This window comes from Myxocyprinus asiaticus, chromosome 43 (genome assembly GCF_019703515.2).
Source record: "Myxocyprinus asiaticus isolate MX2 ecotype Aquarium Trade chromosome 43, UBuf_Myxa_2, whole genome shotgun sequence".
NCBI classification, from domain to species: domain Eukaryota; kingdom Metazoa; phylum Chordata; class Actinopteri; order Cypriniformes; family Catostomidae; genus Myxocyprinus; species Myxocyprinus asiaticus.
Window position 1 is genome coordinate 4,352,942 of NC_059386.1, and position 13,878 is coordinate 4,366,819.

General features: G+C 33.1%; 1 protein-coding gene across 3 annotated transcripts in view; it reads left to right on the forward strand.

The window, feature by feature from the left end:
• The first annotated feature begins 741 nt into the window (after window positions 1-741).
• LOC127433277 (tyrosine-protein kinase SYK-like) overlaps window positions 742-13,878 on the forward strand; it is a 51,713-nt gene continuing 38,576 nt past the window's right edge. The window contains exons 1-5 of one of the 3 annotated variants that reach the window (XM_051685013.1): window positions 742-1,004; window positions 4,499-4,943; window positions 9,216-9,376; window positions 12,796-12,943; window positions 13,641-13,721. In XM_051685013.1, coding sequence (XP_051540973.1) covers window positions 4,542-4,943; window positions 9,216-9,376; window positions 12,796-12,943; window positions 13,641-13,721 — 792 coding nt within the window. In that variant the 5' untranslated portion in view covers window positions 742-1,004; window positions 4,499-4,541. The remainder of the gene's footprint in view (window positions 1,005-4,498; window positions 4,944-9,215; window positions 9,377-12,795; window positions 12,944-13,640; window positions 13,722-13,878) is intronic. The other 2 variants (XM_051685014.1, XM_051685015.1) reach the window with 2 other exon arrangements.

A 13,878-nucleotide genomic window follows, 5' to 3' on the forward strand; every position in this document is an offset into this window, starting at 1 on the left:
ATTCAGTTATATGTAGTAATTATTAATAGTTGTCAAAAAGGTATACAGTATGTCTCGGAAGGCTACATCCACAACGTGCAATTAGTCAAAGAAATCATTATCAAGTAAAATGAGAGAAGCCTATTTTTTGTGGGCAACAGGAAGTGGTTTCATGAAACATTTTCTGAACTAAATAATAACAAATTATTATTACTGGTTACCAGCAAATAAAAATATTGTTTTCACTCCAGAACAATTGAAAGAGACTTTCCATTTTTGTTACGAAATATTCCTTTCCTTCCTTGAACCGTTTCTAATTCCTTTGTGGAAATAATAAAATTTATTTAGAGGAAAGTTTAGTAGAGAAGTGTGTTTTATGGAAGTTTAATGTCTGAAAGTCAAAAAAGGTTTATAGAGCCAAAAGTGCCCATAGTTGCAACACCAGCAAACTTGTCTTAATTAATACAAACCTCTTAATTTCAGACATGAAAGCAGTTTTGTTTCATTTAATTTTCTTTCAGTATATTGTTATACTGCATGATGTTTATGTTGTGTACAATTTGTGTGAACTATATATTCTTGTTTGTTCAGCACAAGCTCTAACAAAGACAATGCTGCTTTTAGCAAGAAACCATACATAAACGCATTGGACCAAATATACTATTAAGTGTTTTTGTTCTCAGATAGAAGGGGGAAGTCAAATATAGAACAGAAAACAACACTAGTGAAGGAAGTAGGCATGTTTCTCAAAATGAGGAAGCTTGCAAATAGTTCCATATAGTTTTAAGTTTTGTGTCAGTGCATTGACAGCAGCACAAAAACTAAAACATATCGAGTTTTAGTACATCAGCATATGCACAGTTTCAGCACTTAAAAGTGACTTTTAGAAGAGTGTTCCTGATTTGGCAGCTTTTTTCAAACTATCCACTGAGTTTTTGGCCATACCACATCCTGTTCAGCTAGACACCATTTTAACATGGTATGCGGTTGCTGTCTGAAGTGAGGCGAGTTGAACATTTCCTAAAGTAAGAATGTATCTATTTTCTAAATTTAATATTTGTTTAAAAGAAGTTAAATGTGTTACACATTTAAAAATAAATTCCTGTGATATTCTTTGAAGATATTCACTATGGGATGGGCAGTTAATTGATGACTATATTGATCTTTAAAAAGAAATAAAAAGAAGCAAAATATGATATAAAATATTATATAAAATATATTAAACAATTATAAATTAACTGTACAATTATACGTGAAATAAACAATATTAATATTAACTATAATCTATTTTATAGTGTATATAATTATAATATGTTATACGTCTATTAATATGAAAACTTGTAAATGTATGAAAAAGTTTATGTGAAATATGTTAAATTATCTGTATAATTTCTCCTAACAGCACTTTGTTGTGGCATTATCTGATTGCTGATTATATTGTCACTTTGAAGTAAATGTTACAAAGCTGTTTGAGAAAGCCAGATCTTTCAGATGTTATAGTCTTATTGTGGACTCATTATTCTTTTTAAAAGGAAAATATTTTGATTATTTATTAAATGTACTGATTTTTTTATTTAATTTATTTTTTTATAATATCTATAACAATTCAATTATTTACATTTGTTTTTCACATTAGTATCAAAATGAAATACACTCAAAATGAAATATACATAAATGTATTACAACATATATTTATAAAATACATTCATATATATATATATATATATATATATATATATATATATATATATATATATTTGTTTCAATATATTTATAATACAAATATATATGTATATAAATACTTTAATACACAAATTTACAGTAGAAATGTGGCACCTGCAGATTTATAGTCTTTGCTTATTATCTAACATGCAGCAGAACATACTTGAAAGATCTAGATCTAAATCTTAAATCTAACTCTTTATATATCTAAATCTTTGTATAGGATGCATTAACATTATATGCTTATTAAAGCACCTAACGCATTTTGTAATATCCCACTAAAATGTCATAGAGCTATCTTGTAGAACTGGTAAAAATCACAAAATCACATAATTTCGAATTTACACATCTGACTGGTGGCACACATCTCGATAGCATTAATGCGCTTTAAAGTCTGTTTGTTGTTGTTGCTTTGTTTTTAATTATTGATTTTTGATGCTTTTCACAGAAAGCAGCAACCACATTTTCCATTATAAACATCACATTTTACTACAATAACAATTATCTTTTCTTGCTCAACCAATCTGGTCTCTTCTTTATGGAATCTTTTGTGGTCAAATCTGCTTTTGAGCATCAAGGCAACACTATAGACTGCCTCTCATAAATCAACATGAAATCGTGAGGTTCTGTGTGTGTGTGTGTGTGTGTGTGTGTGTGTGTGTGTGTTGGTAAAATGGCCAAAGAATGTGTTTTCTGTTTGCTACATTTCAAGTGCTGTTTCATTCTAATACTAAAGAATTTATATCCAATTAAATATGTTGGCCAGAGTGTAGTGCTGAAGTGTACAGTTTTCAATTATTTGTTTCTTCGCCCCGACATGATTGGTCAATGATGTATAATGTCTGGCCATGTGTTTAAACTGTGGACAGGTGATCAAATTATTCAATGAAAATTTTATGCATGTAGTCAAAAAATGTGCTTAATAATGACAGTTTTTATTTTTATTTTATTGTTTTATTTTATAAAAGACAGTTGGTTATGACCCAAACACTGTCACATACTAATTTCACTATGTGGTATATGAACCATGAACTCTATCATTGCCAGATTCTGAAGTGACAGTAGTCTATCCTTGACTTCATTGTGTGAGTGGATGCATATGTTTGTATTGGTTAAAGTGCTTGAAATTCCCCTTGAACACATTTTGAGAGTGGTTTAAGCTGTAGAAGAGTCTGAACCTTATTGCAAAATAGTTGACCACTTCCTCTTTCTGCATATTTCTCAGGGGTGTGTGTTCTTGTTGCCATTTCAAGTCTTTTGCTTCTTTCTAAAAATACGTTGCTACAACACAATATACATACATGTTTGTAATTACTTTAGCAAAAATGCATTTGCCAAAAAAAAAAAAGTGGGAAAAACAAATAATAATATATAATAAGATAATCAATAAATTTAAGTTTTAGGTTTTAATTGTAAGATTTTATTTTATTTTATTAATCTCCAAACACTTAATATAACTTTCAAGAAATGGTCCATTTAAAACAACAATTGGATGTCTTACGTATATGGATTGAACATTTGCTTGAAAGAGTTATCTTAAAATTAGAAGGAATGAATAGATAGATTGATCTGAGGGAAGCAAGACCACATAGTATCAGCTAAAGTTGGCACAGAGTAAACTTTAGACCAGGTGACAACAGATTACAACAGGTAGACAAATGTGTTTACCACAAACAAATTAATCGATAAATAATACACAAAGAGAGTTTTATTCCTGCAGTATTTCACACACAGTATTTAATTTCTTTGAAATTGCTTGTAAAACTACTGATAAGCAATAAAAATGCCTACTTATAATTAAGCAATAAGGTAAAAAAGGTTGTGCTGTATTATGAATATTGTCACAGGAATGAGTGTTCCTCAATGAGTATTCACAATAAAGCATGACCCTGAGTGCCTTATTGCTTTTATAAAAGTTTCTAAGGACACACATTTTCATGTAAACTTTATTTTAAGCAGTGTCATTCAAGAAGTGCCATTCTGTGCAGTGCTGCACAGTGACATCACATAAACAGTAGCAGGTGTTTCGTGCCATAGCTGTTACAAAAGGCTCATTTGAGATGCCAAATGCCTCGCCTTGAAAGTAGATAAGAGTAGGCGGCTGCAGTCAGGGGAGGGGTGAAATAAGTGCTGTCAAGTCGGACAGATCTCACTTCTCGTAGGGGATCAGCCTCCTACAGTACAATATCAAAGGCAGATATCACTTGATTTGCATTCGTGTTCTTTGTTGCTAATAAAGTGGATGTAATGTACAAGTCACCTGGTAAACACCTTTAGCTGTTATTGAATTCCCCCCAAAAGCTGTGTCTTTGTCAGCAAGTCAATAAATCCAACAGCTTTTGTAGAGGTGAATGGATCAGCAGAGGAATTCAGCTTTCTGAAATACAACCACTCGGCTCCGAAGAGTGGTTGCGAGCCAGCTCCTTTTATACCCGTATATTCGGGGGAGTGACACGCAAATTCCACTTGCCAATTCCCATTGGCCTTTTCTCAAAGATCAGAGGTGTTTGGGGCTCCCAAGAGTGACCCCTAGTGTCACTACATCGACACAATGTCGAGTGAGTGACAGATAGGGAACTATATATACCTAATCCTATTGTCTATGTTTCACGCCATACCTTTCTTTCAAAATCCTAAAACTTGGTTTATATCCAGGTTTGAATAAAAAAATGTATCCCAGATTTTTAACGTGGTCTCAGGCTTTTGGACCCCACTATAGATACTTGGATAAAACCAAAAAATGTAATGCAACATTTCTAAAAAAATAAAAAATGCTCTACTTGTTTTCCTTTATCAGGTTATTGGTGAGTGTCTGATCATCTTCTGAAGGTTTCCCAGATATGGCAGACATGGTGCAGGCACTGCCTTACTTCTTCGGCAACATCACGCGAGAGGAGGCAGAGGAGTACCTGAGACATGGTGGGGCAGGAGATGGTCTGTACCTGCTCCGCCAGAGTCGCAGTTCCTTGGGCGGCTATGCCTTGTCAGTGTCCTATGGCCGGCAGTTCTACCACTACGCCATTGAGAGAGAGCTGAACGATACATATGCCATAGCAGGGGGCAAGTCACATCGGACCCCGATAGACGTGATCGATTATCACTCACAGGAGTCTGACGGGCTCATCTGCCTGCTGAAGCGACCTTTTAACCGGCCGCGTGGCACAGAGCCTAAAGTCGGACCTTTTGAAGACCTGAAGGAGCAGCTTATTAGGCAATATGTCAAACAAACCTGGAAGCTGCAGGTTGGTGTCAGTTTAAGATTTTTATTCCACAGAGGTTGCTCAGGAGACTTAAAGCAATGAAAATTCTATAATTTTTTACTCACCCTCATCTCGTAACAAAGCCATATAACTTTCTTTATTATTCAAGTGTTTTATCTATTATTAATGTTTTTAATTGTACTACACTTATCAACTTAAGAGGTGAAACTCATGATATGGCTGATACGAGTTCAATGGAAGACTTTATTATTTTTATATTATATTGTACAGCCTCTGTTGATAATGCAAGTGAACCATAATACTACAACAGTATGTCTATGCACTGCACACAATAACACCGTATACTAAAAACATAAAATGAGGATTCAGTAATGATGGGGATAAAAAAATACTTTATTAAACATGAAAATAATGTTAAAATATAACAAGAAGTCAATTTCATAAGTCATAAATATAAATAAACATATCACAGTAACTTCCCCTGACAACGAGGATACATCATAATCGTTTAACATACGAGAAATTTTCGATTCATACGAGTTATATTAGCTTCAACATCCCTACCAGACAACATATCCAAGCATAATAGCAGGTAAACAACTTCACCAAATGGATAATAGATAAACATCCATCCAGACTGCAGAAATGCTGTCCTGAACTGTGAGAGTGACTGAACTGAACAGCATAGTTTCTCTAGCTGGAACATTCCTGTGTTTACGGACAAGACATAATGTCGCAAGCTTGAACGACATAAGCCAGCGATTTGTGGCAAATCCGTTCTGATAGCTCAAAATACAAATAATTTGATACATTTTACAATAAGGTTACATTTGTTAACATTAGTTAACAACATTAGTTAACATTAACTAACAATGAACAATACTTATTAATCATTAATTAATATTAATTTCAACATATTGTTACACATTTTTAAAATCAAAAGTCAGATTTGTTAACATTAGTTAATGCACTATGAACTAACATGAACTAACAATGAACAATTGTATTTTTATGAACTCATGTTAACAAAGATTAATAAATTATGTATAAAAAAAAAAAAAAGAAAAAAAAAAGGCGTTAACTAATATTAAGTGTTACCAATAATTTTTATAGTGAATTGGAGTAAGGTAAGGACATTGTTTTGAACACTTATTGTTTATGTACTCAGTCAGTAATGGCATAAACTCTTATAAAGTGCAGCTTTAATATACCATTTTATTAGAATAACAAATATTATTATTAATATTTTCCAAAGTAAAGTACATTTAATATAAAAGTACATATGAAACTAATTCTGGGACATCACCAGCGCTCTGTCCGATGCACAATTTATATGTCGAATTCACTCATTTAGTTTTCTCCTTGCTGATATAGTGCGCTCACTGCCATTCACTAAATAGTAAATAAGTGAACATGGACACAGCATTTATGTCTTAGACTAGAGCGCTAGCCTCATATCGTTTTGTGATAAATTAATTTTAATTAAAATACCTTATGTCTTTTGAAAACCTAATTTTTAAAGCACCATGTCTAAAATTGCTAATTAAATTTAAGGCGGTTCTTCTGCCAATGTTACAGCCCCTTGACCATTTTGCATATTCATCTGAACCGCATGAACGTAACCCCATTAACAGTAAGAACAGCTGATATTATTGTAGCCGAAATGAGCAAATATGTACAGGAAACATGTTTAAGACTTGTGTGTATGACATAGTTTGGTTATCATTGTACAGTACATACTAGAAAGCATTCTATTACACTAGGGATGTCTGTTTTTACGAGCAGAACACACTCGTGCAACTGCTTTGATGTCTTCCCACAGAACGGGAGCAGTGACCTCAAGGTCTCCTGCTGGCTCCTGCTCCATTCTGTTCACTTCAACTGAATGTAAACAAATCTAATACAAATTTATTATAATCATAGAAAGAAAAGCATTAGCCATAATCAGGAAAAATGCTTGTTAAAACAGTAGGGATAACAAAAGATACCAAAAAAATACAATAAAAATAAAACATGTCCATCAGTTTGTAAAAATTAACAAGTAGCCTACACCTATTTATGAGTAAAATACAGTCTGTGGTGAAAGTTACTTGAAGATACTTTCACATTTTGTTCTATAAGATAAATTACACACAGTCATGCCTCAAACATGAATTTTTAATTTCTACGTTTTAAAAATGTATGTTGTGAACAAGTTTCTTTATAAAGGACTACAACTACCACAAGGATGCGAGTTTACTTGCTTCAAGAATCAGACACTCGCTGAGCACTTTATTAGGTACAGTACACCTGTACACCTACTTATTCATGCAATTATCTAATCAGCCAATCGTGTAGCAGCAGTGCAATGCATAAAATCATGCAGAAACAGGTCAGGAGCTTCAGTTAATGTTCATATCAACCATCAGAATGGGGAAAAAATGTGATCTCAGTGATTTCGACCGTGGCATGATTGCTGGTGCCAGACAGGCTGGTTTGAGTATTTCTGTAACTGCTGATCTCCTGAAATTTTCACACACCACAGTCTTTAGAATTTACTCAGAATGGTGCCAAACACACACATACACACACACACACACACACACACACAAAAACATCCACTGTGTGGCAGTTCTGTGGATGGAAACACCTTGTTGATGAGAGAGGTCTTAAACATGTTTCCTGTACATATTTGCTGCTTTTGGCTATAATAGTATCGGCTGTTCTAACCGTAACAGGGTTGTGCACATGTGGTTCAGATGGAGATGCAAAACGGTCAGGGGCTTTAACAATGGCAGAAGGGCTGCCTTTCATTTTATTTGCATTTGTCTCAAAATTTCAGCAAGTTTACACAAGATGCTTAATTAAAAATAAGTTCTCACTAAAACTATATGAGGCTAGTGCTCTAGACATAAAGTTCTCGGTTGAATGATGATACTGTATGTTTTATTCTCCAGTATGATCCAATGGCAGTTCATCATTCATGTACATGGAGTTGGCACACTGGGGGGAGGTGTGTCTTAAAATGTAGAAGTTCATTGGCTACATCTACATAATCAACTGTCCAACACATTTTTTTTAACCCGATTGTCAAATGGAGAAAGAAAAGCAAAAGTCAGACGATATAGAAATGCCACTGGTAATTGGATGAAGAAAAGCAATTGACAAATGAATAAAGAAAAGCAATTGCCAAATATTTTTTAAAGCAATTTAAAAGGTGCATTTAAAATGACTAATTAATGTACTATTTTATTGTTAATTTTAAACATGAATTAAATAAACAACAGTTTTATCTTGGTTTAAGCATAAACCTCACAATATTTAAAACTGTTTTATTGTTACATTTAATTACAATTTAAGCATGAATTAAATAAACAAATTTAAATGTGTCTATTTATTTGTACATTTATAAATTAGTTTATTTGTGTTTTTATTTTCAAATTAATAGACTGATAATTTATTTCTTCATTCTTTTTTTTTCTTTTTTTTGGGTCCTGTTTACTTGTCCTGTGAGCATGATTTATATGAAGCTGAGCAACCTTATTAATACATCAATAATAGACCCTTTAAACATTATATGTACAAAATATGGTAGTTGTAAGTGTATCACAGGTTTTATTTGCTTCCATTTATGAATTTTGACACAGACATAATCTTTAAAGGAGCACAGTGGAATTAAATAGCTTTGATAAAGTGAATATTTGCACCTCTGATGTCACATGAAATCATGACAACTCTTTGTAAAATACATCAACACCTCTTTTTAGTCCCTTCAAATTTTAAACAAAATTTTGGTCAATTATAACTGGTGGGATTAAATAGGTTAAATTAAAGAGAATGAACAACTGAATCAGAACTGCCTTAAACTTTGCGTTGTGACAGCAATCACCCTGCATCTTGTTTTTTTGTTGGTCAAGACAACTTTTGAGTATAACCCACAATGGTGATTCCTGTGTTAATGCATTTATGCCGCCTCTGTGCCACATTGAAAGTCTTTGTAAACTCACCTCTTGGTGGTAGGCTAAATGTAAATGGCATTTCAAATGCAGCTTTCTTTGTTTTGTTAAGCACTGGTTAATATTGAATTATCTCTTTTAAAATACTGTAAACTAGGCAATTCAGGATTCAGTGCAGAATTCTAAAACCACCTCTAAAATCACAGAGTCAGCTAAGTCTCCCGTGTCCATGTGTATTCAGTACATTTCCTGAAACAAGTGCAGTTTGTTAATTTGTTGAGTTTTGTTTGTTGAGTAATATTTTTATTTATTTATGTGTGTGTGTGTGTGTGTGTGTGTGTGTGTGTGTGTGTTCCAGGGCTCAGCTCTTGATCAGGCTATCATCAGCCAGAGGCCTCAACTGGAGAAACTAATTGCAACAACAGCGCATGAAAAGATGCCGTGGTTCCATGGCAAGATAGACCGTGTAGACTCAGAGCAGCGTTTGATCAGGAACCCACACATCAATGGCAAATTCCTGTAAGTGTTCTCTGAAAGACCCAGTCACTTCTGTCAGGTTGGAGAAGCTACTTTGAAACTGTAGCTTGCCAAAAGTAAAGCTATCTTTTTGATAAAAATAGCTTGTTACCAGAACATCTATACTATTTAACAGCTTAACTAACGCCATACTGCTAAAAAAAAATGTAAACGTGCTGTAAATTTTTTTTGGTAACACTACATAAATGTTCCCTTTGTTGAGGGTTTATAAGAGTTCATTAATGATTAATTTATAGTGCTGTCAAAGTTAATGCGTAATGCAAAATTAGTTTAATGCCACTAATTTTTTTAACGCCGTTAACGCGTAATATGACCCTTTGAATAAACTGTAGTTCTTGAGAAGCAAGTCAATTTGCGCAAATGCTGCTAATGTCACATGCACTGTGCCGTCGGGAAAACACATGGTGGGAGACATTATGCTGAGACCCATGCCAAGCATTTTATCAATGTAGCATAGTTACAATTGTGACCAGGGTCTAAAAGGAGTTTTTGATGTATTTTGCACAGTTGTCAATTGTAAATGACAGTGCAGAATTTTTAGCATGTCTGTCAAAACTCCATAAAAAGAAGCAAATGAATCCTGTCATAATACTCTTACAACTACCATATTTTGTACATAATTTGAATTGAGTTGTGCTGTGTTCATTTTCTGTTGCTCAACTCCGTTGGTGGGGTAGGTTTTGTGTGGATGACTGAAAAATCTGGATGAAGCATATTTTGTCCACTCATGTTTATAAAGATATTGCGATTATCACGATTTACTACAGAAAATTATGCGATTAATCATGATTAAATATTATAATCATTTGACAGCCCTATTAATTTGTCATTTAAAATATATTATAAATCACTGATACATGATTATAATAACAACATGAATAAAAAGAGTGACTTTCATACAATACTTGCCAAACAGTGAGCATTTTAACTTACATGTTATAAATGCTTAATAAACACTTATTTATTTAAAAACATTAAATGCCCTAATTCATGATTTATGTCACAATGCAGCAAAAATAGACTATTATAGTGAGATTAATAGGAGGGATTATTTCATTTTGAAAAAACACTTTTCAGGTCTTCATGCTCATTCACAGCATAAACTGTATCATATAACCATAATGAAATTTGTACAGGTTTCTAGTGTTGGAAACTCAATAAATAAATGATTGACATCTGTCCACTTTACATTAAGATACATTTCATAGGTTACTTATATTGAAAAAATGCATTAATAACATGTAAGGTAAAATGCCTCTCAAATTGGCAAGTATTTACAGTCTCTTTATTCATGTTGTTATAACCACATATAAATTATTTATAATGCATTTGTAAATGAGTTATTGGTTATTAATGAACCTGTTTATAAGAGAATAATAATGTTAAGTGTTACCCATTTTTTAATACAATGCATAAAGTGTCCCTACTACCTGACAGATCACTGAAATAGGTGTCCTGAGAAATCAAACCTGTCACCGTGGCAGCACTTTACTGCAAACCGCAGTAATAAAAATAAATAAATAAATAAATAAATAAACAGCTAATCAGAAACTATTTCTGCCTATGGATCATTTTGCATGTTCAGATTTGCTGACAATAGGTTGGTTGACATGTCTTTGGAGAATGAGATTTAAAAGAGGATGTGTGATTGAAGATAGCAAAAGGTGGAGGCAAAACAGCAGAAATCACAAACAGAAGTTTTAAGTTACTAGCGTTGCTAGTAAAATGTTCGTCTCCCTGAAAATACATCCAAACATTAGATTGTCGCAATCGGTCACATAACAAGATCGGTCACAAGACACGCAAGAGCCAATGACATTTGAGTGATGAGTTGAATAAACGGCATCAGAGTGACATTTCAGTAGTGTAGGCAAAAAAGTCCCTCCAGTGACATTCAGTCATGAGAGTGTGTAGTCCCCCTCGCTGGTCAGTAGTTAGACACAGTTAGACATGTTAAATATGAAATTATTTATTAAATAGTTATTAAATATTAAATTATATTATATGCATACAGTAGGATACAGTTGAAAGTTAAAGGATATTATACACATTGTATTAAACAAGATTGAGAAGTATAAGAAATATAAAAATAAGGTTTTGGATTTTATGAACTGCAACGAAACTAAATGAAATGTTTTGGTTTTGCATTAAATGACGGTATTTGAAAATGTTTTGCTAGTAAAGCAATATGTTGCTAGAATTATAAGAATATTAATAATGTAGTGTTTTTATGAACTGCTCATAAATTCATTATGACTATTTTAATGTACTGTACATGTTATGAATTATTTATCTTTATTAAGATTTTATGTCAAATGTTTACGTTTTTTTTTTTTTTTTTTTTTACTTTAAACTTTTTCAGCTTTAAACCCACTAAACTATTGTGGAAATAAAGCAATTATATCTTCAAATAAATAAGGCACACATGAAATTGACTATTGAATTAAAGCTAAACTGCATGCAACATATACTGTAGACTTGTTGGACCGTAGCACTTCTAAAGTGAAAGAAAGCAACTAAAAAACTAAAGACAGGCGTGTGTGGTTTCCACTGAGTTTCACAGGACTTCCTGAAGTGACCAAAGACTCAGTGTGGAGGCGGAAAAGAAGAGCAGGGTTGAGTGGGGGTAGTGTACTGTGTGTCTTTAAATAGAACAACCATCTTAAAAGATGTGTATAAAATGGAGCCTACAGAAAACGGAAAAAGAAGAAACTTTATTTACAAGACAAATATGGCCTCAACAATTCGACTTTGTTGAGAACTGTCTTTAGCTTTTCTACTTGCTAGTTTTTCAACAGATATTTACTTAGTCTTGTAATTATTATAGTTACATTCATTATTATAGTTACACTGGAATTTTCTCAATTGTGTGGTACAAATACATTGAATATGTACTCCATAACAATTTACTGTACATCAAATCACTACAACACATTACATGATAAGAAACAAGGTAAAGCATCTGCAAAACCCCCACTTTTACCAAAGTTTTGTGAATCTTACCTTATTTATTTATTTTTAGATTTGCATTTATGATTTGATCAAACATGTATTGGTTTACCCAATACATCCAGTATACACCAGTCAAAAGTGTGGACACACCTACTTATTTCTAGGAGGCATTGTTAAATTTGTCTATTAATATACATAGCATATAGCTACTTTCAATCATGTCAGCATAAGAACAAAATTAATGTAACTTTTAACTGAGAGTGTTGACTGAATCTTTTTTTTTTCTTTGAAAATCATCTGCACAGTTTTTATCCTGCAGCTTCATCTAGTGGTGATCTCATCATATAGCATAGGGTCATATAGTAAGAGCCTTCTCAGAACCTAACATACTAACATACATTTTTCTCTAACATTCAAACATTTACCATATCATTCTCTCCTCCTCACAGAATAAGACAGAGAGAAACCAATGGTCGAATGGTGTCCTATGCACTCTGTCTGCTGCATAATAACCAAGTCATGCACTATCGTATTGATAAGGACAAGGCAGGCAAACTCTCCATCCCTGATGGCAAGAAGTTTGACACACTTTGGCAGGTAATTTAAACCAAGATAAATGATTTTAAAGATGATTATAAATTTGACTTTAAAGCAGATGATATGGGTAAATGTTTAGAGTCTATAAATAATGACCCAATATAATTAGCCAAGATTCAATTTATTTATTTATTGGTTTGTCTGTTCTAAGTGATATCATCCATAAATTTCTTGAATATGGTAACCAAAAGGACACATACACTGTTTAGATTTAGATTTCCTGGTTGGGGGTTGGTTGCATGGCTGTATATGTTGCAGTGCACTGCATCAAATGTTGAGCTTCCGTGATAATACCACAGCTAGGCCATTAACTAGCCCTGATAAATATCCATTCATCTGTGGCGAATTAGTGAATATTAAACTTGGGAGAGCACAAGGTCATTTAAATAAGGTTGGTTAATTGATAGAGTATTCTGATATAGAAATTGTTTGAACATTGTTGACTTATACAGATGATGTGTCACAACATGTATAGACACACTATATAATTCTTCCTGTTTCATGATATCAACATTCTCAGCAGATGGATTCTTACTCATAAAAGTTATAGATGACATTACATTGATGATGTAAAAGGAATTGACTATTTGTGCAAGACAAGCTATTTTGCTTTCACTTTATTCTAGCACATTAACCACAATATATAAATGATGACAATGCGATCGAACTTCAATGTGTCATGTTTTGTATACTTTAGCTAGTAGAACACTACTCTTATAAGCCAGACGGCCTGCTCAGAGTGCTTACCGAGTCCTGCCCAAGAACATCACATTCAGAGGTAAGTATATGTACAACTAAAATCAAAGAAACATGTGAGAGTGTGTTGTACTATTTGTTTGTATGAGCATACTTTCATGTAAAGACATTAACATGCACTGACGATATGAAGCACTTACGTCTGTCCTTCTTATATCAGCACACAGTATGCAATTGCA